This window comes from Terrapene carolina, unplaced genomic scaffold (assembly GCF_002925995.2).
Source record: "Terrapene carolina triunguis isolate 2854851 unplaced genomic scaffold, T_m_triunguis-2.0 Scaffold85, whole genome shotgun sequence".
NCBI lineage: Eukaryota > Metazoa > Chordata > Testudines > Emydidae > Terrapene > Terrapene triunguis.
The window spans coordinates 1,039,358-1,066,657 of record NW_020664436.1 but is presented as its reverse complement, the minus strand read 5'-3'; the positions used below and the strand labels follow the sequence as shown (position 1 = coordinate 1,066,657).

At 46.1% G+C, this 27,300-nt stretch overlaps 1 protein-coding gene across 1 annotated transcript in view; it reads left to right on the top strand.

Moving 5' to 3' along the window:
- The window catches only part of PLB1 (phospholipase B1), a 115,410-nt gene extending 88,311 nt beyond the window's left edge, over nucleotides 1-27,099 (top strand). The window contains exons 44-58 of the mRNA XM_026649579.1: nucleotides 1,202-1,279; nucleotides 4,156-4,216; nucleotides 4,943-5,001; nucleotides 6,823-6,890; nucleotides 7,773-7,816; nucleotides 8,937-9,036; nucleotides 10,089-10,140; nucleotides 12,282-12,362; nucleotides 15,094-15,159; nucleotides 17,542-17,636; nucleotides 19,207-19,288; nucleotides 20,527-20,631; nucleotides 21,884-21,979; nucleotides 25,896-25,970; nucleotides 26,487-27,099. Coding sequence (XP_026505364.1) covers nucleotides 1,202-1,279; nucleotides 4,156-4,216; nucleotides 4,943-5,001; nucleotides 6,823-6,890; nucleotides 7,773-7,816; nucleotides 8,937-9,036; nucleotides 10,089-10,140; nucleotides 12,282-12,362; nucleotides 15,094-15,159; nucleotides 17,542-17,636; nucleotides 19,207-19,288; nucleotides 20,527-20,631; nucleotides 21,884-21,979; nucleotides 25,896-25,970; nucleotides 26,487-26,708 — 1,284 coding nt within the window. The 3' untranslated portion in view covers nucleotides 26,709-27,099. The remainder of the gene's footprint in view (nucleotides 1-1,201; nucleotides 1,280-4,155; nucleotides 4,217-4,942; nucleotides 5,002-6,822; nucleotides 6,891-7,772; nucleotides 7,817-8,936; nucleotides 9,037-10,088; nucleotides 10,141-12,281; nucleotides 12,363-15,093; nucleotides 15,160-17,541; nucleotides 17,637-19,206; nucleotides 19,289-20,526; nucleotides 20,632-21,883; nucleotides 21,980-25,895; nucleotides 25,971-26,486) is intronic.
- The last annotated feature ends 201 nt before the right edge of the window (nucleotides 27,100-27,300 follow it).

Here is a 27,300-nt window from a genome sequence, read left to right as displayed (position 1 = left end):
CTATAGACTGTGGGAGATACTTCCTTTTTATCAGATCCAAGTTTACTTGGTATTAATTTAATAAGACAGCCAGTTACTCTCCTCTTGTGGAAGAGTGAAAATGAATGTTGGATTTGTTTTTCCCTACGCCCCTCACAATCTGATATTCAAAACGCCCTGGAAACTGTGTTGCCTTGCCCTGTTGCTGTCCATTCTGGGCCTATTTTGTGGATAAACAGGGGTTTGAAATGAGTCTTTAACATGGCAAGTCCATGGCACTTTGTGGAAGCCGTGGGTACACGCTCACAGTGGCACTTTCCCTACTGAGCCAGCACTGTTGTGAAGGCTTCCCAATTGCAGTACAGTAGCTAAGTTACACTAGAGGCTATTTCGGGGAAGTTCCATCTGTCATTTAGTGTATCTGTTATTACATAAAATGACTTCAGATTCTGATGTTCGTGGGCTCCATGAATTCTGTCCCTTTGCTTCTCTAACTCAACACAGCAGATGTTGTGTATGTGTGACTGTCATATGTGCCAGGCTATAGAGACCAAAGGTCTATAGCAAACCATTTATAAGCATAATGGATTAATTTAAAGGATGAAAGTCTGCAAGTGGGGGGGGGGATTTCTGATCAAACTACACGCATTTCTGATTTAAACCATTTGGAATAACTCTGCTCTTTCAGTGGAAAAGTCTCTTCGACCATGCGCTTTCAGGTTCTGGGTTCTGTATTACAAGCTTAGGGACAATCATGCTATTCTCATTAGGGAGAAGCAAGCCTCCTGATGGGGTCTTTAATCTATGAGAGTCCATGTTTCCTGAGTGGATGCTGGGTACCAAGACCACCACCCAAATTATACAGCCACTGTGGGAAAAGGGTGAGCCGTACATGCCAGGCTCCGCCCCGCTGAGGCAGGCAGAGCTGCCCAGGCTTCCCCACTCCCTATATTAGAGTGGATTACAGATCCAAACAGCCCTGACCACTCTTTGAAGGGATCTGAAGTGTGCGGGTGGGCTGGACCAAAGTCCCCAGATCTGAATATCCCTAAATTTTAGGGAAGGGTGTTTGCTTCAAAATCCAGATCCACACTTTGTAGCTCAGGCCATCTCTAGATATATTATCTTTTGGCAGCAGAAATCCTGATCTCATTTGCTGTCTTCTGTGCCGTTGTTTGCTGCCTGATCTGTATTTCTCGCCCTTTCTCTCCTCACTCATCAGCACAAACCCTTCCTGGGAACATACAGGAACAGCAACTACACATACCCACCTCTGGAACCTACTAACAAGCCAATTCAGGTAATTGCCTGTATCGCTTACTGTACATTTCACATACACACTTGGATGCAAAATTGCTCCTGTCTAGTGGGTGTTTTCACGTCATTTGGAATTTGTTAACGGTAATTTCTTACTAGGCTTTGAACATACAAATCTCCTCCTATGTCAACGAATATTTAAATGCTTCTTTTTCAAGTGTTTTTTGCAAACACAGTTGTACCAGCCAGTGCAGACTGGGAATAACTTTACTAAAACTAAAACTGTTCTCAAGGGTATGTCTTCACTACTCACCGGATCAGCGGGTAGCGATCGATCCAGCAGGGATCGATTTACCGCGTCTAGTCTAGACGCGATAAGTCGACCCCCGAGCACTCTTCTGTCGACTCCTGTACTCCAGCGCCGCAGAGTCGATCTAAGCACGTTGACTTCAGCTACATTATTCACGTAGCTGAAGTTGCGTAACTTAGATCGATTTCCCCCCTGCCCCCAAGTGTAGACCAGGGCTAAGTCATGACAGTAACAAATCCAGTCAGAGGACACTACTGTAAGTCAGCTGCTCCAGATATACACAGAATTGGCAGGAGAACTTAGGACCTGTCAGCCCCAAAAATGCAGGCTTAGGTCACTTGTTTTAAAGGAGGGTTTATAGCCTCATCAGGCATCCAGCCACTAGAGGCAATGTATTTCCATGCCCTTGGGCAGCTCTATCCAGTAGAGGGAAGTGGTGATAACAGTATGTTACATGAACTTGCAATATGTCTCCAATTAACATCTACTGGCTCTTAAATGAAGGCTTTACATTCCACCATAGCAGAGAAACTACAGCCGAGGAGTTAACACAACCAGTACGGGTAGGAACTGAAGAAATGAGGTGGGAACCTGTGCTTGCCAGGTGGCTGGAGGAGGTGTGGATGCCTCCTAAGATAGCTGTGCAGTTCTGTTGGTATGAGTATGGCTGGGGAAGATGATTGTCCAAAGCAATGGTCTGAGTGGCTAGTTAGGCCTTCTTAATGAGGTCACTGCTGTTGTCTAGCTCCAAGTAATGCCCAGCTGGGACCTAATTTCCAAACAAAATAGTGTGAATCCCTGCGTCCATTATGGATTATAAATAAGGCTAAAATTTTGTCACGAGTATTTTTAATAAAAGTCATGGACAGGTCACGGGGCAATAAACAAAAATTCACAGCCCCTGACCGGTCCATGAGTTTTACTATCAACACCCGTGACTAAATCTTAGCTGCTCTGGGGGCCCCAGGGGCTGATGGCTGTCCCGTGCTCCAGTGGCAGGGGCTGACAGCCCCCGGCCCCCGCTGCCCTGAGGCTCCTGACCCCTGCCGCTCCGACAGCCTCTGGGGCGGTCCCCGTGACTGCTGGTGCTCTGGGACCGCTGCTCTCGGGCCGCCCCTAGGATCAATGCTGCTCCAGCGGCCCCCGGGGCCAGCTGCACCAGCAGCAGTCAGTGTGGCTGGTCTGGGGGCCAGTTGCTTGGGCAGCCCTGGGGTCAGCCACACCTGCTGCTGCAGCTGCAGAAATCATGGAGGTCCTGGAGAGTCACAGAATCCATGACTTCTGTGACCAGACTCGCAGCCTTAGTTATAAAGAACAACAGGTGGCACTAGCAAGTGCTGCTTCAGGCTGCAACTGAAAAGGAAACCACCATTCCCCCTCCCAGCTACAGTTCACAGCAGCACCCGGGTTGCTTCTAGAAAACTAAACAGAGAACTGGAGAAAGGCTTCCAGTTCATGATTCTTACACTTCAGTGACCAAGTTGGAAGGATCCCATGGAAGGGGGCAAGAGAGAGGCAGTAGAAGGAAAAGGAGAGAGTGGAAACTGCTTCTCCCTCCCCCCAAAAAATTAACCCAGCTGACCAGTCCTGGGCCTTTATAACCCCCTCTAACTGGATTGTAGTCTCTCTAAGCCGCACCCCTGTGTTAAAGATGAGGGCAGCTACATTTGACTTGATTTTTTCCCTGCAAATCAGGTGATACCCTCAAGCTCTCACATGGCCACTGGTCAACATGGCCTTTTTCTGGGCAAAGAGTGGACACCCCTGCCCCTTATGGGAACTGCCCATTGTATCCATTTATTTTCCTCACTGGCCCATGTCTGCTTCTCAGAATGCACTGCTGCTGCCGTTGAGAGGCAGTTTGGGTAGAGAAATGGGCATAGGAATGTGACTCAGGCATTCCTAGGTTCAGTTCCTGGCTCTGCTACTGAATTGGCACTCTGGCTGACTACCCATCTGTGACATTTCCGAGGATAACACCTATTCTGCCTCACATGAGTACTGTAAGCATGAATTAATAGGGTTGACTGGACTATCACAATTCCATTTCACAGCAGCTGTTAAGGTTTTCGAATTTGGTTTTCTTTCTGCATTGGAATGAAAACAAACCATTTCAAGCATTTAGCAAAAATGATAGGGCAGTGGCTTGGGAGACCCAGGTTCAATTCCTTGCTCTGCCTGATTCAAGCCAGAATTTTTCATCCTAGACCACCCTCAGTCAGGCAGAGCAAGGACTCAACCCTGGGTCTCCCACTTTCTGCATCATTGCCTTAACCAAAAGGCTATAGAGTGTGGGAAGTTTTCTTTGCTCCTCTCCCCTCCCTTCCTAAAATAAACTTTGTTGAAATCAACACATCTCTGTAAAACATTGGCCTTGACAAAACAGTATGTTTGGGTGAAATTTCATTTCACCAAAAATATTCCGAGCAGCTGAATTAATCAGTATTTGGACAGCGTTTCAGGATGAGAGGCAAGAACTGCCGAGCTCTCAGGTAACTAGTTAGGAACTATTCTTTTTTGGAGTTTGATTTGGTTGTAATATTCGTTCAGTGTGTTTCAAAGTATACTAATATCTCCTAACCATATTGCTGTTTGTTTTGTTGTTTAAGAATTGGGGCAGTGACCTGTCATGTCCTGCACAGACTCCATCTGAAAGTGTCCCAACATCAGGTGAGAGAGAACTTGTTTTGGACTGAACCACTGAGAGGAGTAATCATCTATGCTTTTTAAAAGCAAAATCTTAAAACTGTATTACTGCACGTGTTGGGTGAGAGGAAAACAACCAGGTTAGGCATTGTGTATCTAGTGCATAGCAAGGGCATTCTCTTTTGCTAAACCCAGCATGTTCACCAGCACAGCGGCTGCATTCTAATGGACAGACAACAACTTGGCTGGCTTAATCTAGCCAGATGTGCCTGGTACATTTGCAGCAAAGCAGCTTTGACCAACCTGGGTGTACCTGCTTGATGAGCAGAACACACGTGTATTGTGCCCGAACATAGCGGGAATGCTTTACATCTGAGCAGTTAGTAGGAAACCTAGATCTAGATTTAAAGCCAATTGAAAACAGAACAGAATGAATGTATGCAATTCTAAATCTATCTAATCTATTTCGGGTTTTTCTAAAGTGACATGTGAAAGGTAGTGTTAAGCTCTGTTTACTTCCCTATTACTCAAGCACATGATTTAGAGCAAGCCAGGAGGCAGAAGTGAATTGCAAGAGTTTACTCCTCAGATGACTGAGGTTTGTGTAGAACCCTGGGCCTGCTCCCCCTGAAGTCAGTAAAGATTTTGCCATTGTTTGCAATGGAAGCAAGATCACCAGGTCCTTCACCCAGGATAAGATTTTCCAATGATCATTGGTAACCCTGCTTTTTTCTTTCTTCTCCTGTCTAGTACATAAGCTACGGCCAACAGATATCAGAGTCGTAGCAGCGCTGGGAGATTCCTTGACTGTGAGTACCAGTGCTTCCCCTGAGCCTAGAATGGGAAGGCAATTCTAGTTTCCCTGGATGTTATGGTGTCAGACACCATCAGATGGAGAGCAAATTGCTGTGACTTGCCCAGCTGTGTCCATTGGCCGTAGCAATATCTTAGAGTTATGAGTGAATCTGGCAATTGAGGAATAAATAGCCCAGACTAAAGCCAGAGGTGAGACCCAATCTTGCCAAGGTGCAGAGCTGCCTCCACTCCCATTCACTTCAGTAGGAGTTATGGGGACAGAGCAACTCAAAGGATCAGGCTTATATTGCAGATGAGGGTTGTACGTGCTTCCCTGTTTTGAGAGCTCTGTCAATCCATTTCAGTCTTGACCTACAGTAACCTTGGCTACTCCCACACTGGGCCTTGAGCTTTTCTTGGAGGACCTCAGTCCTGATCTGCAGCACTCCCTGCTATTCCAGCCCCAAGCCCCTGAACAGTGACCTGCTTGCATGTTCCCAGGGAATCTTTCTCTTGATTCATGAAATGTTTCAGAGAGAATGGAAAACCTACCTTATGAGACAAGGCTCAAAGAGCGTGGCTTGTTTAACCTAACCAAACAAAGGCTGAGGGGAGATAGGATTGCTCTCTATACATACATCAGAGGGATAAATATAAGGAGGGAGAGGAGTTATTTAAGTTAAGCTCCAATGCGGACACAAGAACAAATGGATATAAAGGCCATCAACAAGTTTAGGCTTGAAATTAGGCGAAGGTTTCTAACCATCAGAGGAGTGACGTTCTGGAACCGCCTTCCAACGGGAACAGTGGGGGGCAAAAAACCTAACTGACTTCAAGACTGAGCTTGATAAGTTTAGGGAGGGGCTGGCATGATGGGACTGCCCACAATGGCACATAGCCAATCTGCCGCTGCTAGCAGCAAATATCTCCAGTGGCCGGTGATGGGACACTAGATGGGCAGGGCTCTGAGTTACTACAGAGAATTCTCTCCCAGGTGCAGTGGCGCTGGAACCCTTTTAATAGTGGAGGTGCTGAAAGCCAGCCCCCCAACTCCTGTCTGCTCCCCACCCCCAGCTGGGGCCGGGAGCAGTGCCATGTCTCCGGGAGGGGGGGACCCGGACACGGCTAAGGGGGCAAAGGCTGGGGACAGGGACAGGGCCAGGAGTGGCATCCCGGGCAGCCAGGACCCTGCGTGCGGGGCCAGTATAAGAGCCCTGGCTGTGGGGCCAGCAGCCAGGGCCCCAGGAGTGGGGGGGGCCAAGTGTGGGTCCCCAGGCACATGGGGCCAGTGACCAGGGAGCGGGGCCAGCGCCCCAAGAGTACAGCCCTAGGCGCAGGGGCCAAGGCACAGGACCAGCGGCTGGGAAGAGGGCTGGCAGCTGGGACCCGCGCCCTGAGAGATACAGTCCTGCCAGGGAATCTGGTGCTTAGGGGACAATGGGGGCATAAGGCTTCCAAACTACAATTCCCATGAGCCACTGCAGTGGCTTAGGTGAATGAAGAATAACGTTGAACTGACCTGAAACAAAATGTTTTAACATTTCAAAATGAATTTTTCTTTCATTGCACAGAAAGATTAGCTATTTTGACTTTTCTTTCTGATTCAGGACTAAACCAAATGTCAAAATATTGGAATTTCCTGTGGGATAGAAATTCTGCTCTTTCAGCCAATTCTACTCAGTACATTTCAACTGACCCTTTAAATGGCCCATTCAGTAGCAACAGCGTGGGCCAGTAGAGCTCCGCCTACTGGAGGACAAAACCATTCCTGCTTCGCACAACTTCCTCTGCTGGTCATCTTGCCATTTCATAAATGATTCTTACCATCTTTCCAGACTGCTGTAGGAGCCAAAGCAACCAGCGTGAATGACCTGCAAACAGCCTGGAGAGGACTTTCCTGGAGGTGAAACACACAGCAGTTCTGGGTGGAAGTGTGTATGTGAGAGAATGTGTGCGCACGTGTGCGTGCGTGCTGCAGTGGGTGGCTGCTTGCAAACATGTTGTGAATTATAGATGTAGAGGCGTTATTCTACAGTCCATTTAGCAGAATCCCAGATATCTGGTTGGCAGGCATCAGTGCAGTCTGTGCACCTTGAACAGCTGCTCACAAATACAGTAGGTACCAGTGAGGTTAGACCGCACAGCTCTGATGGGGCAGTGTGTCACATGCCTCTTTATGACGGGCAGCATCAGAATAAGTGGAAAATAAGTGCCCCATAGTGCTCTGATGGTAGCCTATAAGGCTATGTCTACACTACAACCTATGTCGGCATAACTTATGTCACTCAGGGGTGTGAATAAATCACCCCCTGATCGACATAAGTTACCCTGACATAAGCGCTCATGTGCACAGTGCTATGTCGGCAGGAGAGCTTCTCCCACTCACATAGCTCCTGCTGTTCAGAGGTGGTTTTTTTATGCCAATGGGAGAGCTCTCCCCCGTTGGCATAGAGCGTCTTCACCATACGCACTGCAATGGCACAACTGCATCAGTACAGCGGTGCCGCTGCAGCGCTGCCCATGTAGCCATGGCACTCAGGCTGTGTGCACTGCCTTAGCTGCAGCCCTGTTTGACTTGATCTGAAATCTGCCTTTCAATACTTTCCCTGAATTCACACTTGACCTGTGGTTTATCCCCTTATTCCTGGTTGAGTCTTTTTTTTTTTTCCCCTCCCTGAGCTGATACAGCAGCAACGTATGGTGACCACACGACAGATGGTATGTGCTTACAGTATTAACCCTGCTGACTGATCGATTCTGTTCTCCCCCCCCCCCCCCCCCGTAGCATTGGAGGTGATGGAACCCTGGAGACTCACACGACTTTACCCAGTGAGTATTTTGAAAATTCCCAAAGTGGGGAAGGGGACTCTTTGCTCCAAGACTCGGCCAGGCAAATGCTGGAAAGTTTGTGCTGGCTTCCCACCTTCCTTAGACAGGGCACAGGATGCACATCTGTTGGGGATCTGAGGAATTTATTCAAACCCCAGATCAACACTGGGGAGAACTCCACTGCTAAAAGTTTGAGTCAGTTCCTCCATTTGACGGTTCTGGATGGGGCTGTAACATCAGCTCAGCTGAACAGATGAGGGACAGATTACAGGAGGAAATGACTAAAATGACACAAATCCAAAGCAGATGCTCTTCCTTTACTTCTCTCTGTAGCCTCCAGCGACAAGGTGGAAACCTTGCAGGAGCTGTGGGCTACTGATGCACTACAGAGCAATTGATGGTCCACGGAGTGCTGGCTGGTCACATGGTGATGGCTCCTCCTTATTTCCAGCTGCTAAACTGTTCTGAAAGAAGCTAATAATAATTTAAATATTTACCTAACACTAGTATTATTCCATTTAAGCAATTGTTGTAGTTGCCATGGAGATTACAAAAGGGAGGGGAAGTGGTCCTTGTGACCATGAATTGGAGGGAGCTTGGTCCATGACAATTCTTCTATTAATATGCGATCCATGCTCTGGAACAGTTTGACAATGCCTGAGAGTGTGTAGGATTTTATTTCAATCATTATCTTATATCCATGTGCCATGGGCACCACTGAGTTTTAAATCAAAATTGGAGTCTGTTTTGTACTGTGTGAAGTATTATAAATGTACTGCTAACTACAAAGAGGCTTTGAACTCCACCTACTGCATTATAGACACAGTAACAATAATAATATTTTGCATATATAATACCTTCCAGCTGAGGATCTGAATGAATTCTACAAACATTAATTAAAGCCTCGTTTCACCTTGGTGAGATAGGTGTCATTACCTCCAACGTGTATATGGAGAAACCGAGGCACAGATAGGTTAAGTGCCCAAAGTCGCAGTGAACGTGTCTTGACTTTTAGCCCCATGCCTCAACCACAAGACTGGCATGTGGGTTCTGTAGGAGGGGATGCTGATCCTTGCTCGCAGTGCAAAGGGTAACCAGCACGTCTTCTCCTGTCTTTAAGATATTTTGAAAAAGTTTAATCCAGAACTCTTCGGCTTCTCCACTGGCACCGAAAAGGAAACAGCCGGGTTCAACTCAGCAGTGGGAGGAGCCAAAGCAAAGTAAGCATAATCACACCCTAGTCAGGGAGATAGTGGCATGAGGCGCTGGTCGACTGGCAAGTTAAGCTGCATCCCAAGGCTGAGGTTACTCTTGAGTTAATATTAATTTTCAAACCAGTTGCTCTTTAATGGCTGATACTATCTATACTGTGCATATATCTCTATGGCATAATATTCTTTCTTCTGAATATTTGAGGAGTGTGTGTTTGTTTATGAGAGATGTCGTCTTTTGACTAGACCTTCCCATCCCATATCTTCCGAGTCCAGTACCAGTGCTTTAACCACAAGACACTCCTTATTCCCACAGTGAATTTTCCCATAAGTCTTTTACATGTAGGTCACTAGCTCAGTGTCAGACCAGGCCGGTAAAGACCCGAAAGCCATTGCCATCTCCCAGCTGTTGAATGACTTCTGGGTAACGAGATGGTATGTCGCAGTCCAGTGCCTAATGAATAGGAGCCCATTATTGGCATTAAAAGCTATCCTGGCTAGCAGCATTAGTAGAGCAGCAGAGGACTGAATGAACTATGGAGACTGAACTCCCCTCTCCTTCCCTTGAGAATGACTCCTTCAGAGCCACTGATAGGTAAAATGTGCAGGCAGCCTATATTGCCACTGCACCCAATCTATGGCTACACAGAGGACTGTCGATCCAGCACCTTTCACCAGCACTACATTTACTTGAAAGCGAGTTGCAGGTTAGCCAGCAAAGCTTGCATGGCTGTGAAATACCTTGTCATCTCCAAGAACAGGTTTGGGAATTGAATGTTTTCCTCCAAACACAATCCATTTGAGCCTGTCCTTCAAGAAAAATAACTCATCTCAGTCGCCCTGCTGCTTGGCAGCCATCCTGGCTGGAGCCCTTGCAGCTCAGATTATCCACCTATGATTATTCTCACATGTGAGCCATCGCTCTCCCTGCGTGGCCCTGGTGGTCCTGAAGTTCCATAAGATGGGGCCAGGAGGAGAAATCGAAGCCTTCCCAAGTTGTGTTCATTCTGCTCATCATTTCAGAACAAGGATCTGAGTGCTCTTCTTTCCTGTCTCCATAGCAATATGTCAACCCAGGCGCGTGAACTAGTGGAGCTAATGAGAGGCAGCTCGGTAAGTGCATAGCATCTATAACTCATGTAGCATATTGGGTGGTGGGGAGAGGCGGGTTTCACAGCTGGAAAAAGGATCAAGGCATTTCTCACTGGCGCCAAGGTGTGTGAGTGCAGTGGGTGGATCATGGCAGCCAGGAAATTGTTACTCCATTATCTATATTAACCCTGATCAGGCCTGGGTTCCCATTGCACTAGTGCTGAACAACCACATAGGAAGATGCAGTCCCTGCCCTGTAGAACTAAACATGTAATTTAAGGCAAGGTGCAACAAATGAGTGTAACAAGGAATAGGAGAGAGATGGGTACAGGTCCCAAGGTAAGCAATGGCCTAACGTAATGGTTCTGAACCACTGGAAATTTGGAGCGAGGAAGACGGGAGGGTACACAGATTGGCTGGAGAAAAGGGAAGGGACTGAGAAACCAGTATGAATGGTGGCCCGGGGACTGGAATGGGGAGGTGAGAGGAGAGGGTTAAGTGCAGAGGCAAAGATGAAAGCAGGTGGCCTGGTGAGGCTGTGGAGACAAAAAACAGTGAATTAAAACAGCCAGCGGCAGTGAGCCAGGTGTCTGGTGTAGAGGGTCTGCTCCTCACCCCTGTAGTCCCTGCCCCGAGGAGGTTGGCGATGCTGGGGACACTCTGCTGGTGAGGGGATGGATGTAGCCTGGCCAGTAGGTCAGGCCGCCTGAAGCAATCGTCCTGGCCAGCCGACTGATACAATACTGTGCAATGTGTTGGGGGAGGGGGAATCCTGAGGATGTCACAGGTTTTCTGGAGGCATGAGGTGGCCTGCTGCCTGCTGTTCCTGGTCCAATGGGGGCTGGGAAGGGGATTGAAGGGCTCCCTGGCTTTTATCATAGCCATAAGTGCTGCTCTTTCTGGGGCATGTGAAAGACAGGAGACACCTGGTCTCCCCTCCTCAAGGTGTTGTTGGGGCCTACGTGGGATGTTGGGTGCTGGGGAGAGACTTGTTGGTCCAGGGAGATCACCATGGGAGAGTGGGAGTGCCCAGTGCTCCCTGGCTCCTGCTGGATGGTGGGTCGGAGAATTGAAAAGGCAGGGTTCTCCAAAGCATGTGTCCCTGTGTAGCCACACAGATGCCTTGGGCCAACGTTACTGTCTGTTATTCGGCATTATTAATTTTTCGTCAGGGTGCGGGAGAGTCTGTCTCCCTCTCTGAGAAGAGCTGAGTGGAAAAACTGGCCTTGGAGCAAAAGACTAAATTGTTCTCAGATTTAGCAGGGTGTGTGTCCAATCATTCACCCCTTTAAAAACAGGGGGCAGGACTCTGTCCTGCCTGGCAGCCCACTGGAGGGCAAAGAGGTGGAAATGAGATGAGAATTCAGCCCTTTGGTGATTCCCAGGCCCTTCTTCTATTTGTGGGATAGATTCGCAGCCGTTAGTTATGTAAACTCTCTGCTCTAAAAATAGATGCTTTCCATTCCTCTCTTTGTACTACATGTCACAGAATGTTTTCCACTGCGTTCCAGCTCTCAGCAGCCCCTATTGTTGGCTGGTGGTGACGTGGATTTAGCAGCTGCCCTTATGAGCCCAGTGAAGTCACCAGCCTCCTGGACTGTTCTGTTTTAATCCAAATGTCTGTCCCCCCAGAGCTTGCCTCTCTCCTTTTCGGCATTCCTAATAGTACTCACTCAGCTGGCAGGGATTCCCAGTGACTCATGTTCCACTGAAGCAGCTTTAGTGCATCATCGTCTAATCCTTTCTCCCTCCCCTGCTTACTGCTACACTGCACCCAGCATTTGGCACTGGTAGATCTCCCCATCCCAACCCCTGTTGCCAAAATCCATTTAGAACTATGGTCTCCGACTCCCAGTAAACAGAACTTTGTACAGCAGCTATCCTGACAACCTACCTGGCAGCTGCCAGTTCCCCTTTCTGGTGGGAATTTCATAACAAAAGCCAAGATGTATTCTACCACCTCCCACCCGCCACATTTCCCCTCAGAGACACGCAGTTTCCTGACTTCACTTTTCCCATTGTTAATTCCGAAAGGCCCATTTTCATTGTTTTGACACTCTCGATATACCCCATTTAACTGTATTTGTAAATGTTGCCTCTGCGTCCCTAAGCAATTTCGAGCTGTTAGAACATTGCACTCTATGCTTTTTATGTGTCACTAGAAAATTAACTTCAAGGAGGACTGGAAACTGATCACTCTCTTCATTGGAAGCAATGACCTGTGTCATTACTGCTTGGACAGGGTATGTATCTAGAAACTGGGCACATAGCTCTGGGTGCTTGGCAGATGAACAAGGTTAACAATCCATTCATTTCCCCTTTGTCAGGCAGCCAATGCCCCTGTACCTCTAAAAAGCAACAGGAACTTGTGTTCATTTAATATCTCCTTTATCTGAAATGAGTGCGCTGCTTTTCCAGTGGGATATTGGAGCTCTAGATCAGGGCTTCATTAGTAGTAGTCATTATTTAAGAGCTAAAGATCTATCCAGCACTGTACAACGCAGGAGAAGAAGAGACAGTCCCTGCCTTGAGGAGATTGTAATCTAAATAGACCAAACAATCCGAATGTGAAAGGCCACATATGTATTCTTACTGAGACATTGTGGTCTGGAAAGTGACTCCATAAAAATTCCATAAGGGGATTCCATGTTTCTGGTCTGTCTTAGTTAGAGTTGCCAACCCTCCAGGATTGTCTTGGAGTCTCCAGGAATTAAAGATTAATCTTTAATTAAAGATTATGCCATGTGATGAAACCTCCAGGAGTACGTCCAATCAAAATTGGCAATCCTACAATGGCACCAGAGCAGGGGTAGGCAAACTTTTTGGCCCGAGGGCCAAATCGGGGAATTGAAATTGTATGGTGGGCCATGAATGCTCACGAAATTGGGGTTGGGGTGAGGGCTCTGGGGTGGGGCTGGGGATGAGGAGTTTGGGGTGTAGGAGGGTGCTCTGGGCTGGGATTGTGGGGTTCGGAAGGTGGGAGGGGGATCAAGGCTGGGGCAGGGGTGTGGGAAGGGGTGCAGGAGGGTGCTCCGGGCTGGGATCAAGGGGTTTGGAGAGCAGGAGGGGGATCAGGGCTGGGGCAGGTGGTTGGGGCATGGGGAGAGACTCAGGGGATGCAGGCTCCGAGCGGCGCTTACCTCAAACGGCTCCCGGAAGCAGTGGCATGTCCCGTCTCTGGCTCCTATGCGGAGGCGCGGCTGCCCCATCCGCAGGCACCCCTCTGCAGCTCCAATTGGAGCACGTAGGAGCCGGAGCGGGGCCATGCTGCAGCCTCCGGGAGCCGTGTGGTGTGGCCCCCGACCCAGTGCCCCGGCTGGAGCGCCGGAGCAGGGTTGAGCCGCATGGGCCGGCTTAAAACGGTTTGCGGGCAGGAACTGGCCCATGAGCCGTAGTTTGCCCACCCCTGCACCAGAGCAAATATGATCACGTTACAAGTAGAAATGTCTTTTCCTAACTACCAGCCATAAAACCTTACCATGATGATCTGAGAGTCAACCTGGGTTATTTCCTTCTCACATATCATCCCCAGTAGTAAGGGTTGTGCAGGACAAACTATCGGCCTGAACCAACACCCACTGATATAAATTGAAGTCTTTCCATTGACTTTCAGTGAGGCCTCAATCTAGCACAGGGACAGGGAAACTTTTGGGCCTGAGGGCCACATTGGGTTTCGTAAATTGTATGGAGCGCCGGTCAGGGGAGGGAGTTGTGGCCCAGCCCCCACCTCCTATCTGCCCCTCCCCGGGACTCCTGCCCCATCCAACCCCCCTTTTTCCCTGACGGCCGCTCTGGGACCCCTGCCCCATCCACACACCCCTGTCCCCTGACTGCCCCCGGACCCCCGCCGCCCTATCCAACCTCTCCTCTCATTCCTGACGGCCCCACTGGGACCCCTGCCCCATCCAACCACCTCTTCTCCCTGTCCCCTGACTGCCCCTGGAACCCCTGCCCCTGCCTGTCCCCTGCCACCCCATCCAACCCCCCCCTCCTTCCTGACTGCCCCCCGGGACTCCTGCCCCCATTCAACCCCCTGTTCCCCCCCCAAACCGCCCCGACCCCTATCCACACCTCTGCCCCCTGACCACCACCCCGAACTCCCCTGCCCTCTGCCAACCCCCCCTGCCCCCTTACCGCGCTGCCTGGGGCACCGGTGGCTGGCGGAGCTACAGCTGCGCTGCCTGGCTGGAGCCGGGCCACGCTGCCACCACACAGCACAGAGCACCGGGTCAGGCCTTGCTCTGCAGCTGCGCTGCCCCAGGAGCTCACAGCCCCGCTGCCCAGAGCATTGCGCCGGCGGCGGCGGAGTGAGCGAGCTGAGGCTGCGGGGGACGGGGGACAGCAGGGGAGGGGCCGTAGTTTACCCACCCCTGATCTAGCACCATGTGCCCAATAACACCCTTGCAACTCCTCATGCAAAGTGGGGTTGCATAGATATCGCTCGGTGCCTAATTTGGCTTGCAGAATCATTTATTACTGGAGATTATATACTGGAGGAAAGAACCCATCTTGATTCTCAGATCCCAGATTTAATTTCCAGAGCTGGCAGTTAGGAAAACGAATCTGTTTGTAAATGGAGCAAACTTGGTCTGGAGTCAGTGAAACACATTAAACATGATTTATTCAGTCATTCTTCAGAGTAAAAATGCACCTTAAAAGAATGCTGACAAGAATTGTTATAAAACAAGATTGGATTTGGATTAAGGAATTGTATTGGTCACATGGAAACGCCACAATTACCAGACCAGCTGCACATGTGTCACAATAGGAACAGAACTCAGTAGTCATCTGCTCAAAAAATACAGGCCTGTGCTATTGGAGATAAAAAGGAGCGTTTGGTCAATAGTATAGAATCTAGCCTCTTGCAGGCTTTGCTAGGGACTAGAGGTTATAGAATGGACCCATTGGGTTTTTTTCCAGCCATAGTTTCTTGCACACTGGAAAAATGACTGATCTAATTTTCCTTTTATACAGGAGACCTATTCAGTAGAAAATTATGTAAAACATCTTCAGGACACTCTTGATATTCTATACCAGGAGGTAAGCTTTTAAGATACGCTAGCAGGCTGAATTCTTGGCAATCACACTCAGATATTTCTCACCTCTGACAGAGGATCTGCGATTATGTTTCATTCAAGGCCTTTCTCCAGATAGCTAGAGTAGTAATGTTAACACTGACTAACAGTCCAATGACCTAGCTAGCTAATGGGCAGTAAAGTGGTGGGCTGCTGCTTTGGGGAAAACTACAGCATAGGGCTCCTTTTGTTACCAGGAGTCATTTCCACGTGTGACTGGCATGAGCTGGGGGGGGGGGGGGGAAAAAAAAATGAGAATGAGCAAAAATGTTTCATCAAATCGTGGACTACGTAGCTCAGTTGAATTTAGGAGGTTTTCTGAGGAATCAAACTTCCCTGTATATGTCAGATAGTGCCTCCTGCACCTCTACAGAGAAAAAGCACAGAAGCAGAGGAAGAACTGACTGTTCTTGATTTTCACATTTCAGTGGGGGGGAGGGAGAGAAAAAGATACACAAACACTGCAAAGCTGAACAATAAAATGATGGGCCCTATGCATGCTGCAATCATGCAACCGCAGGACTTTCTACAGAATCCTCCTCCTCACCTTGGCATTTTGCTCCAGAATCTAAACCATTCTTTTAGGTTTTTTTTTTTAGATTGCATTTCTTGCCCTTGTGATAGTGAAAATAACCATGAGAGGACAAAAGAAGAGGAAGGCTGGTCAGTGGTTAGGGCACTAGCCTAGGACTTGGGAGAGATGGATTCAATTTCCTGCTCCATCCCAGACTTCCTGTGTGAACTCAGGCAAGTCATCTAGTCTCGTGCCTCAGTTTCCCATCTGTAAAAAGGGGATAAACCACTGCCCTGCCTCATAGTGGAGGGGGAAGTTGTGAGGATACTTTAAAGACTGTGACGTGCTCAGCTACTATGGTCATGGGGACCATTCAAGTACTGAAAAAAGATATATAATTGTTTGTTTGTGTGTATATATGTTCCCTGAAAAATATTTTGACTTAAAAGCAAGGCATGCATACACAAGCATATAATACATTCACAGCCCTCTGCACACTGATCCCCACACACTCCACCATGTATGCACCTATAACCCCATATTCTCACATGTGTACCCACACATAATGTTGCAGTGTCTAATAGATAGCATCAGAACTGACTGTAACACAATGGCACCTGATCTCTGCTACAAAGAGCAAGAGGTGACCATATGCCCCATCTGTACCATTCCTGGGTTTTTTAGTCCAAGAAAACATTTGGCTAAGTCCCGGAATCAAGTTGCTGCAGCTAACCATGGGACACAATCCACATTCTCCATCATCAACACGAGGAAGAAACTTTCCCTTCTGGCTCTGCCCTGGGCTTAATGCTTCGGAGTCAGAGGGTCTGGACTGGAATGCCTATTGCTAGTAGTGATGCAGAATGCCGTGTTGGCAAGTCACACAGACAGATTCTGAATACCACAGTCAAAGGGTTAATATCAATAAACCATATATAGGGCCAGATTGTGTTCCTTTTACATGGGTGTAATTCCTTGGACTTCAGCAGAGTGACTCCTGATTTACAGTGATGTAACAGAGAGCAGGATCTGGCTTGCCACTTTGTCCCTCAACACCAGCACTGGCCAGGCAGGTGAAGAGTGGTGGCTTTAATTCTACTATGCCTAGGGCACTGAGGGGTGTGGGACCTGGGTGGAAATGCAGGTCAGTGCACCGAGCATTTCCTCTCTGGCCTGACTCCAACTTAACTTACAAATTATATTTAAATGGTTTTCTCCATCAAGCCCCCAAGAGAGATTTATTCACATCAAAAAATCTGGCACAACTGATGCTGTTCACTCAAGGATTAGCACAGGAGGTGGTGTTGCTGGTTAGGCTGGAGATGCCCTGGCAAAGCCATGTGGTGGCGCAGGGCAGGTGTGACAAGGAGTGCGGCAAGTCAAGACTGAGTCTTACATAGATTCTTTTTGTATTTGGGTTTGTATCTGAGACCAATATTTTTTTCCTGAGGATTTTTGCTCCCCCACCCCTCCTCTCTCCCATCCCACATCCTTGCCTTCTCCAGATCACAAATTCACATACTTTTGCGGTGAAACCCAAGTACACAGCACAGCCCTACTTACCATTCTGACTGCTAAACAAAGTGTGTAAGCCTCTATTTACTGTAAACCAACAGAAATGCTCCAGTGAGTTAGGCTGCAGTGGCAGCCAGTGAGTTTGTTGATTCATATTCACTGTACATCTTCTTCCCTCCTCTACATTGCCCTTCTATGCTGCTAATCCCTCTCAGTGCTGCCTGTACTCACTGTTTCCTACAAGTAGCCTCCCTGTCTTGTTATGTAACTGTATTGTGCTCTGTGCATTAACAAGCCTGATTTCTTTGAACCCTGCAGCTCCCTCGAGCCTTTGTCAACCTGGTGGAGATCATGGAGATCGCTGGACTGCGTCAGATAGAAAGGGAAACTTCGGGGTGTGTCGTTCCAGGGACGTAAGTGTGCAAATCAAATATCTATTTCTACTGGATGCTATTTTTTAGGCATAATCAATATCACTGGTATTAGTAAGGCAACCATACAGGGCTTAAAAGCCTCTACCTTGTTGGATGTTATTGAACCTGGGAATGATGATACTACGGATACTATACATCATAATGATGATATTGAGTCAATTTCTTCCCTCTCCTATTGACTTCAACAAAAATAGCACGCACTTAAATGAGGGCAGCATTGCAGTTACCGAATTCCTGTTTATTCAACTATAAAGTTAGCTTTGGGCTGAAGCCACAGAGGATGAAACTGGATCTGAACATCATCAACATCCAGGAACATTTGAAACTGGAGTTCTGGCTCAGATCTATCCCTATATAAAATTTTATTTTGACAGAAACTAGATCCTCAATCCAGCAAAGTGCAAATACTTTATCTTGTTGACTCAAGATCACTGAACTAGTCAGCATGGGTACACTAACGGCTAAAGTAAGTCTAGGCCTACAGAAACCTACCTCACTGCTAAAAAGCTTCTGCACTCTAGTGAACATCAGCCAAACATCACCACCTCTCTCCCCGGTACTCACTGAGGCTGGGCATCATGCCACAAACAGAATCATTTTCATAATGCTGAACTTCAAAGCCCTTTTGCACCGGCCCCGATTCCAGATCAGGGTCCTACAACAATCAGTGGAATCCCCAATGCCTGAATCCATACTCAGCTTCATTCCTTACTCTGCTGGTAGGACCAACAATTGTAGTGCAAAACCCTGAACTCCATTCTTTGTAGGCAAGTAAATAAGGAACTGGCTTTCAAATCAAAAAGAGCTTATCAAAAGCTTATCCAAAAAGATTGAGAGGTGACTTGATATATATTTGATACACATATAAGTATGAGTAGCTTCACGGGGAGAAAATACCTGGTACTGAGATGCTCTTTAATCTTATGGAGAAAGGCATAACAAGGACCAATGGCTGGCAGCTGAAGCCAGACAGATTCAGATTAAGAATTAGACACAAATTAACAGTGAAGGTGATTAACTACAGGGGAAAAAACCCCAAGGTAAGTGGTACAGTCTCCATCACTTGACGTCATCAAATCAAGACTGGATGCTTTTCTGGAAGATGTGTTTTAGTTAAACAGATAACTTGGTGAAATTTACTGGCCTGTGATATACAGGAGGTCAGATTAGATAATCTAATGGTCCCTTCTCACCTTAAACTCTATGAAATCCTGCTTTAAAACATATTTGTAGATTTTTAAAGTCTAACACACGTGGTCTGCTACTGCTATGTCATGTTAAACAGTTTGGATCTGATTTTCAAAAGAATTGAGCACCTGCAACTCCTGTTGACTGCAAGTGGAAGTTGTGGGTGTTCAGTGCCTCTGAAAAACAGGTGATTTATTGGGGGGAGGAGGGTTTCTATCCACCTTGAAACTAGCCTGGTGATTGAATTTCTGCATTTAATAACTTAAGCCATCTTGAGCTTCTTGGAACTACACCATGTTATTAATGAATACACAGACTGTCTAGGGTGGGTGTTGATTTTGTTTTTTTTTTTTCTTTCAAGGACTCTTTGCCCATGTTTCTTAACCTCACAGGAAAGCTCTCCTGAACTACAAGAAATGAAAATAATTAACAAAGATTTTCAGGTAACACCTGGATTCTATTTCCTTAATTGTTCATCTCTGCCCTTCCCTCCCTGCTCACCCCTTTTTGTCATGTCTCTCATCTTCCACATAGAACTGTAGCATATTTTAAAATGTGGTTGGTGATGGCGAAAGACCCCATTTTGATGTATGTGTAGACTGAAGATCCAGCTACTGTCTGGGCAGTGGTGATGCAAGTTTCCTCATGCTTCTCTACCATTGTATTTCAGTGGGGAAAGACCATGGCCTATTTGGACTTTGGCTCTTTTGCTTGGCCTGCCAAACAAAGGCTAATTATTGCCAATGTAGTGGTGTTTATTTTGGGTTATGTTCATTTGTCCAGTATTAACTTAACTAAGATCTAGTCAGATTTCACACCGGCCACCCAATAGCTATTAGATGAGAAGAATTGTCAGTCATTATTATGAAAATAGGAATTACCATAGCAGATCAGATCCAGGCTCCAGCTAGTTCAGTGTCATGTCTCCAAGAGTGGACAGTATCAGATGCTTCTGAGGAAGGTGAATGAATCCTTGTACTGGACGATTATTAAATAACCCACCCATAAGGGAAAATTCTCCCTAACCTCAGGAGTCGGGGAAGGTACAGTTGATATGTGACTGGAAGCATCAGGGTTTATAACCATAAACTATTAGTCTATCTAACATAATAATGGATAGTCTCACTTTCTATATAAGCATCTATGGCCAACATTTTCATAAGTGACTACTAATTTTGGGTGCCCCAATTTTTGGTTGCCAAAATTGAAACCTTTATGGGACCTGATTTAAAAAAAAAAATACTGTGTATCGACCCTCTGAGAACCAGGTCTCTCAAAGATGTGTCAGTTGAGACACTCAGACTTACTAGTCACTTTTGAAAATTTTGGCCCTAATCCTTTTTTAGAATCCTAAGCTTTAGACCTGACTGATGTCATATAGCACTAAGTTGCACAAGTTAATTTATGCATTGTGTTTATTAATATGTATAACATTTCTTTTTGTCCACTTTAGAATCATTTATGTATGTGCATTTAATCTAGTCACATTCTCCTTCTATGGCAGTCTCTCCACATGTTCAATAGTTTTCTTTGCCATTTTCTGTACCCTTCTGTGCTATCTAGGCTGGATTTATACTAATGATCTAGAGAGGTGAAAGACTCATATTTTATAACCCTTGTTTGATGAGGGAGATAAATCTTGTAATGACCTTTTTGTTTTGCATCTTGCAATCCCACACAGATCAAAAGCATGCTGATGGCTAACAGCGGTCGCTATGCACAGCGTGAGGATTTTACTGTTGTGGTGCAGCCGTTTTTCCGAAATACCATCATCCCACTAAACAGCGTGAGTCCTGTTTTATTACCTACCATTTTTGATGCCAACATCAAGATTTATTTTGGACTGTAACATCTGTGGGGCAGGGACCGTGTCTTTTATGTTTGCACAGACTCTAGCATATTATGGGCACTGCGAAAAAATAATAATGAAACAATGAAAGTAAGAAAGAGTTTATTGCTTGTGAATCTGCTGGAGATATCAAGTGACTTCAGGAAATATGTGAGCTGGGAATGCACTGATTGAAATCTCTCTAAAAAAGCCATAAACAGCTCTCCTCCCATTCTTTAACCCTTGCATCTTGCATGCAGTGGTAGTTAGGAATGCAAAAACTCAACGTGAAACTCATCCCAAACAACCAGTTTTGCATAGTATCTACCCTTTTGCCTTATCTCCACAGAACTCCAGCACATTTTAAGAAGTGAACTTAGGTTCTACTGAAAGGTGCAATATTGACATCTGGAGACCAAAGACTAGCTACCATGTTGGTAGTAGTAGGGCAAGCTTGCCCCACAAAACCTTTGTGCTTCAACTGTATCAACCCACAGTCTTGGGTTTTCACTTTAAAAGCAGCCCTAAATTTGCCTGAAAGGTTTAAGAAACTGAAGCCGAGCTTCAAGAATTCAACAAACAACAATAAATAATCACAATCTTTCGAACCTGAATGAGATTCAAGACTTGGCTCGATACTGCAGTGATTGGTGTCCCTATGAGATCCTCGATAGTTAGATAGTTCAACCACAAGCTCTTGGGTTTGATGCAGAAATTACTGGATGAAATTCCGTGGGCTGTGTTATGCAGGAGGTCAGACTAGATCTTTGGTTCTTGAGATACAATCCATGGGCTGCGATGAGGTGCTACTTAGGTTGGTTTATAGCATCAGAATAAGAATGCATCATCTCCACACCGATTAGAATGACTAAGTTGGTTTGCCAAGTATTTTTGACTTTTAGGTGTGATATGCTGGGTCTCAAAGTCTGAGGAACCACTGGGGTCAGTTATCATGATGAGCCCTTCTGGCTTTAAAATCTATGGATGTTACACAAACAAGCACTGCCTCTTGATTGGTTGAAATTGTAGGTGCTGCTTTCTATGGACTAATCATGTGGACTATGGGCCCTTGGAGGTGGAATCAAGATGTGTGTTTGCCCCCAACTGCAGGAGGAAAGGAGCCCAATAAGGCTGAAATAGCAGTCTCGTTTACAAGGTGGAAAAGATCCTTTGACGCTGGGGTGAATTATTACATTTTTTTGAATTGCAGAATGGGAAGCCAGACCTGAGTTTCTTTTCCATGAATTGCTTTCATTTCACTGAGAGAGGCCATGCTGAGATGGCCATAGCACTCTGGAATAATATGGTAAGAGGTCATAGAATGGATCCATATATATATATTTACAGAGGAGCCCAGAAGGTGCATGTGAGACGATGCTCAGATACTGTTCCCCAGGGGCACTGGGATGGAAAGAAAGCTGTGGACATTATGTGCCACCACAACATCCCCCCGAGAAGACTTTGTGCCTGCAGGGGTCCTGCACGTGGTTTATGCCAGCGGAAGCTGGGATAAATCGGGGATGAATCTAGGCCATTCCCTTTCAGTAAAATGAAGTTAGACTTGGGTTATATAATAAGTAACTGTGCAGGCTCCTCTAGAATCAAAAGTAATACATTGAGTCTGGATGTTTGCTGCAACATGGAAAAGCCCTCTTTAGGGGCATTCATAAGTTCTCACTGCCCCTTATTCATTATCCAGACATGATTGCCCTTTACTCCACACCACCAGGGTTTCTCATTCTGTCAAGACTGCTACTCATCTCCTACACAAATTGGAAGAAAACCTTCCACGGGGGACAAACGAGGTCTTATTCCTTTAAAAAACTGATCTGGGGGCTAGATCCTCAGCTACTGTGAATCAGTTCCCCTGATATCAACAGAGCTTTGTTGATTTATGCCAGCTGAAGATCTAGCCCTTTGTTGTTTAACATTAGTGGTTATTCTTGTAACCCCTCGTCCCTGCACTCCAGTGCGTGTCTGTGTATGGAGAGGCTGTGTGTGATTCTTGTAAGAGTGTTTTGTTTTTCTGTTCTGCTTTGCTCAGCAGCCCTGTCTTGTTGCCTGAAAGAGCTCAGCATGCTGCTGGCCAAATGAGAGGAGTTCTCCTCAATACACATAAATGGCCAGATTGTCTCTAGCCCCACATGTGTGTATGCAGGGATGGGGCAGGCACAAGACGCCCTCCCCATCCCTTGTGTTCTGTCTTTCCTGCTCTGTGCAAGGGCTAAACACAGTCCCGGTCTCTGTGGTTGCAGGGGAAATGTTCAGGGGACTGCTCCTCCTTTGCAGGAAGATGTAGGAGCCATAGTCCTAGGACTATTCCCAGTGCCCATCCCCAGACTATAAGACTTTATACAGCTTTGGGATATTTGTAACCATTTTGGAGGGGGTTGTATATTTTTCTTTTTATTCTCTCTCCTGATTAAATAAAATACCTCAAATCTGTTATGGCGAGGTCAGTCCTAGGGCTGACAGGTTAGTTCAATTCAACCTTGGCTTGTCCACTGCCAACGAAAGGAAACTAGTGGAAATAGCTTTGGTGAGTCTTCAAATGGATACACAGATACTTTGGGTGTGTCAGTGAGGGCAGAATGTAGCCTTTCATTTGGAAATTTGTTTTACGAATCTGTGGTTAAGGCCCCTTTTGAACCATTCAAAATCTATCTATCTTATGTACTTATATGGCCTCCATTGAAGTCAATGGAGTTAAACTGGTTTACATTAGCTGGAGAGCTGGTATTATTAATCATATGGACAAATCCTGTGTGAACAGTAGGTGGCTGCATTTTGGTTTATAAATCAGGCTCTTAGTTACTGTGAATATGTTTGTTATATAATTGGCTTGCGTAAATAAAACTCAACCCCTGTAGTCTCCAGCCCCAGAGGATTATGGGATAATGAAAAACTAAACTAAACCAATCAACTGAAGACTTGGGGGGCGGGGGAAAATGTAGGTCTGGGTTGGGTTTAAAAATAGTTGAGTACTAGTTTATGAGAACACAAACAGACTATGCTCTCTTCAGTGTTTCCATTTTGCTAAAAAAACAAACTCTGGAACTACTTTAGAAATGGAAAACATGGTATTGATGTTGAAACAACAATAAGCAGCTGTTGCCTTTCTCCTGCACCTGCCTCTTAGAAGGGCTGGCTGACAGCTGATAGAAGGTCAAGAAGGAAGGGGGACAAGGGTTAATAACCCTTATGGAAAAGTCCTACAGGGGATGAGGGCTATATAAGAAGCAGACAGACAGATCTCATTGTAATCTATTACACCTTACACATTAACTCCTTTTCTTACATTGCATGCCAGCTGGGCTTTAATCCACGTAGTTCAATAACTTACTCTTTCCAGCTCTGTCTACTATTAAAACTTTGATGGGTTATAGTTTAGTAGATAATATTGCGCCATAGCTAGTGTGTTCTAATTGATTTTATCACCATGTGACAAATCTTGCACAAACAGATTCAGGCAGTACATAATAAAGCAAGCAATTGGTCCCAAATGTAGCTGCCATCCCACAGTGTACAACAAGACTGGACTAATCATCAAATATTATGATGCCCTTGGAACAGTTTTTGGAAGACACAACATAGTTTTTTGTCCAAGTGGCTGAAGTTGCTGGCTGTGGCAGTGCACTAGATCAAGTCCCACAGGGAAATCATTCTGCTTCTTGACATTGGTGTCTTTCTCCAGCTAAAGAAGGGCCCAAACAAGCAAAAACAAGTACATAATCCTGACATTTTCCCCAATCTACCACTTTATTATCTGTCCTTTTTTTTCTATTTGCAAAACATAGCAACATTAATATACTATATGTAAGGGGTGAGACAGTAGCTAACTTTTCACTCCTAACGGTACTGATTTGACTGTGTCTCACTAATGTATGTCTCACTAATGTAGTATGCCATTGCCAATCATTGATCTATCAGGTCTACAACCTAGCTCACCTCACCTCCACCAGCACACTGAGATGGCCAGTGGAATGGCAGAGAGCAGATTACTATCCAGGGGGTTAGTTCAGCATGTGCACTCTCCCTGCATGCTGAGGAACTCAGTGGAAATTGTGCCTCTCCCACCCAGAGCACACCTGTAACATAGGCTGGGCCTTGGGGGTGCAATCAGGCCCCAAGTTAGCAGGCTGGAGTTCCCATTTCACACTGAGTTACAAGTGGGATATGGATCTCCACATGTGATCAGCCCTTGTTCTTGACTCCATGCCAGATTCCTTCCCACCCTGGCACAAGGAGTACCAGGTGTACAGATATCCAGGGGACCACAGACAGAACACACTTCATGTAGGTGGCAGGGAACTCCCCTCGGGATGCTTGCTGCCCTCCCCTAAGGCACAGCAAAAATAACCTATGCTTACTCCAGAGTAGGCAAGCCAGAGGGTTTAGACTCTTGTGTGATGCTGGCCTTCACCCAGCAGCAGAATTCCATGACAGTCAGCAAGTCTTTGAATTCATTGGTTCCCTTCACATCATCTCTGCAGGGTTTTTTTCCATGTAGCTTTCTCCTCCCCTGTTATTATTAACACATGAGGCACCATCTCCTGCACCTCACATGTTCCTTGGCTCACCTCTCCTATTGCTTCAGTTTCTACTTTTACTTTTTCACAAGACCATAGAGCCAGGAAGCACTCCCAGTATTAACATATGTGAATCTTATTATTGGAGTCCCTTTCCCGGTCTCAGCTCTGGGGCTATAATGATATTATGCCTCTCTATCATGCAATTGGCACTTTCTTTCCTCCCCCCCCTCATCACTTGAGGTCAGTAGATGCAGTACTAGATGGTTTAAGGGAGTGGCACACTCTCCCTTCACTGATTTTTATTCTCCCCAAAAACTACCTCTCTTCATGGACCAAAGCCTGCAGTCATTACTTAGACAAAATTCCCAGTGAATTCCTTGTCTGCGTAAGGACTGCAGAGATTGATCTATTCTATTCTATGCCACTACTATCCCCTTGGTATCTGAGCACCTTCCAGTAGTGCATTAAATGAGGTAACTAACATCTGCCACAGATAGGACAGCAGTTAATTCTTTTGGTCCCGGACTTGAAAAATGGCAGAAAAACTGTCTTGTGACCCATCATATTCCAGAACCCCTTGCAGGTGCAAAGGAGTGTGTGATTTGATAGAACTGTGTAACCCACCCAGATCAGGAGAGTTTTGGAGGAAAACATCACTTTTAGGTTTGCTGACCCTCTTCTCTCCCTCAGCTGGAGCCAGCTGGTCAAAAGCAGAGCTACAATAACTTCGCCCATGACAGATCCAAACTCAAGTGTCCAACCTCAGTAAGTAAAGACCACACTATATCCTCACCCATGGGGCCCCTTTTGTTTTCCCTTTCCTTCTTGCCAGCAATATAATTCAAGCATATTAAAGATGGCAATCTTTTGTGGGTTTGAAATAGCACCAAAAAAATCTCTGGTTTTGTGACAAAAACAGGTTTTCAGGAAGGTCTGCTCATTGGGATTTAGTGAAAAAATGCATCATTGCCCCAATGAGAACCTCTCGTTTCAACCAGCTTCATTTTTTGCCTTGGGTTATCTACAATAAATGGGCTCAGAAGCAATGCCAAAGCTGCAGTGATCCGAAATGTATAAAAAGGAACACTTGGTGGGGGGGGGGGGGAATATAAATCTGTTGGGGTAGGGGAGCTTTCATAAGAAACAGAATGGAGAAATAGTCAATATTTATTGCTAAAGAAATAAGGACTGTCCCGTCTCAATAGGGGATGGGTGACATATAGACTGATTCTGCTCAGAAGTGTTTTGTGGCCAGTAAAATCCTCTCTCCTTCCTCTGTAGGAGAATCCATTTCTTTTCACATCCAGAAACAGTGGATTGCAAAATACAGCTCCAGTAGTGGGGGCAGGTGACCCATCGGTACCTTACTGGGCTGTGATTTTGGCAGCAATAGCTGGAGTCCTGGCGGGTTCTGTACTCATTGGAGTTTTGATGTCAAGAAGACACAAGAAACACCAGCATGAGAGAGACAAAGCAACAGAAGTGAATTTAACAGCTCTGTAAACCAGATGCATATGGAGAATTTACATCTGCCTCCACTGGGACTGGGGTGATGGGGAGAGCAGGGGAAAAGCAGCTTTTGATATCTAACTTTTTTTAAACTAATCAAACTTGCCCATTTAAAAATGGAGGCACAGGTATTGGCCAATGATTCTCCACCCAGTCACCATGATGACAGAGGACAGTACAATGTTTGCTTTACCTGGCAGTGTCTGCTGCACATTGGCCATGCGTAGGAAGGAAACAAACATTTCTTAATGCATGAAGTCCTCCTCCTTCGAGATGCACTAATTCTCTGTATGATTGAAATTGTTCGGGATGCCAGTTCCCTGCATGGAGTGAGAAAGCTATTCATGTATGCTGTAACCTTATGAAGTGCATGCCCCCAACCTGTTTTGTGAGGGATACTGGGTTGAATATAATGGTTAGGCATCATTGTTATGAACTGTTAACCATTCCCCCCAATAGGATAATAAATTCAAAAAGAAAATCAGCAACGTCTTTGGTTGGAGTCAAGGGAGAACCCTGTGTTAATACAATAAGACTCGGTGTTAAGAAAAAAGAAGCTTTATCAATAATTTCAACCTGGCTAAAG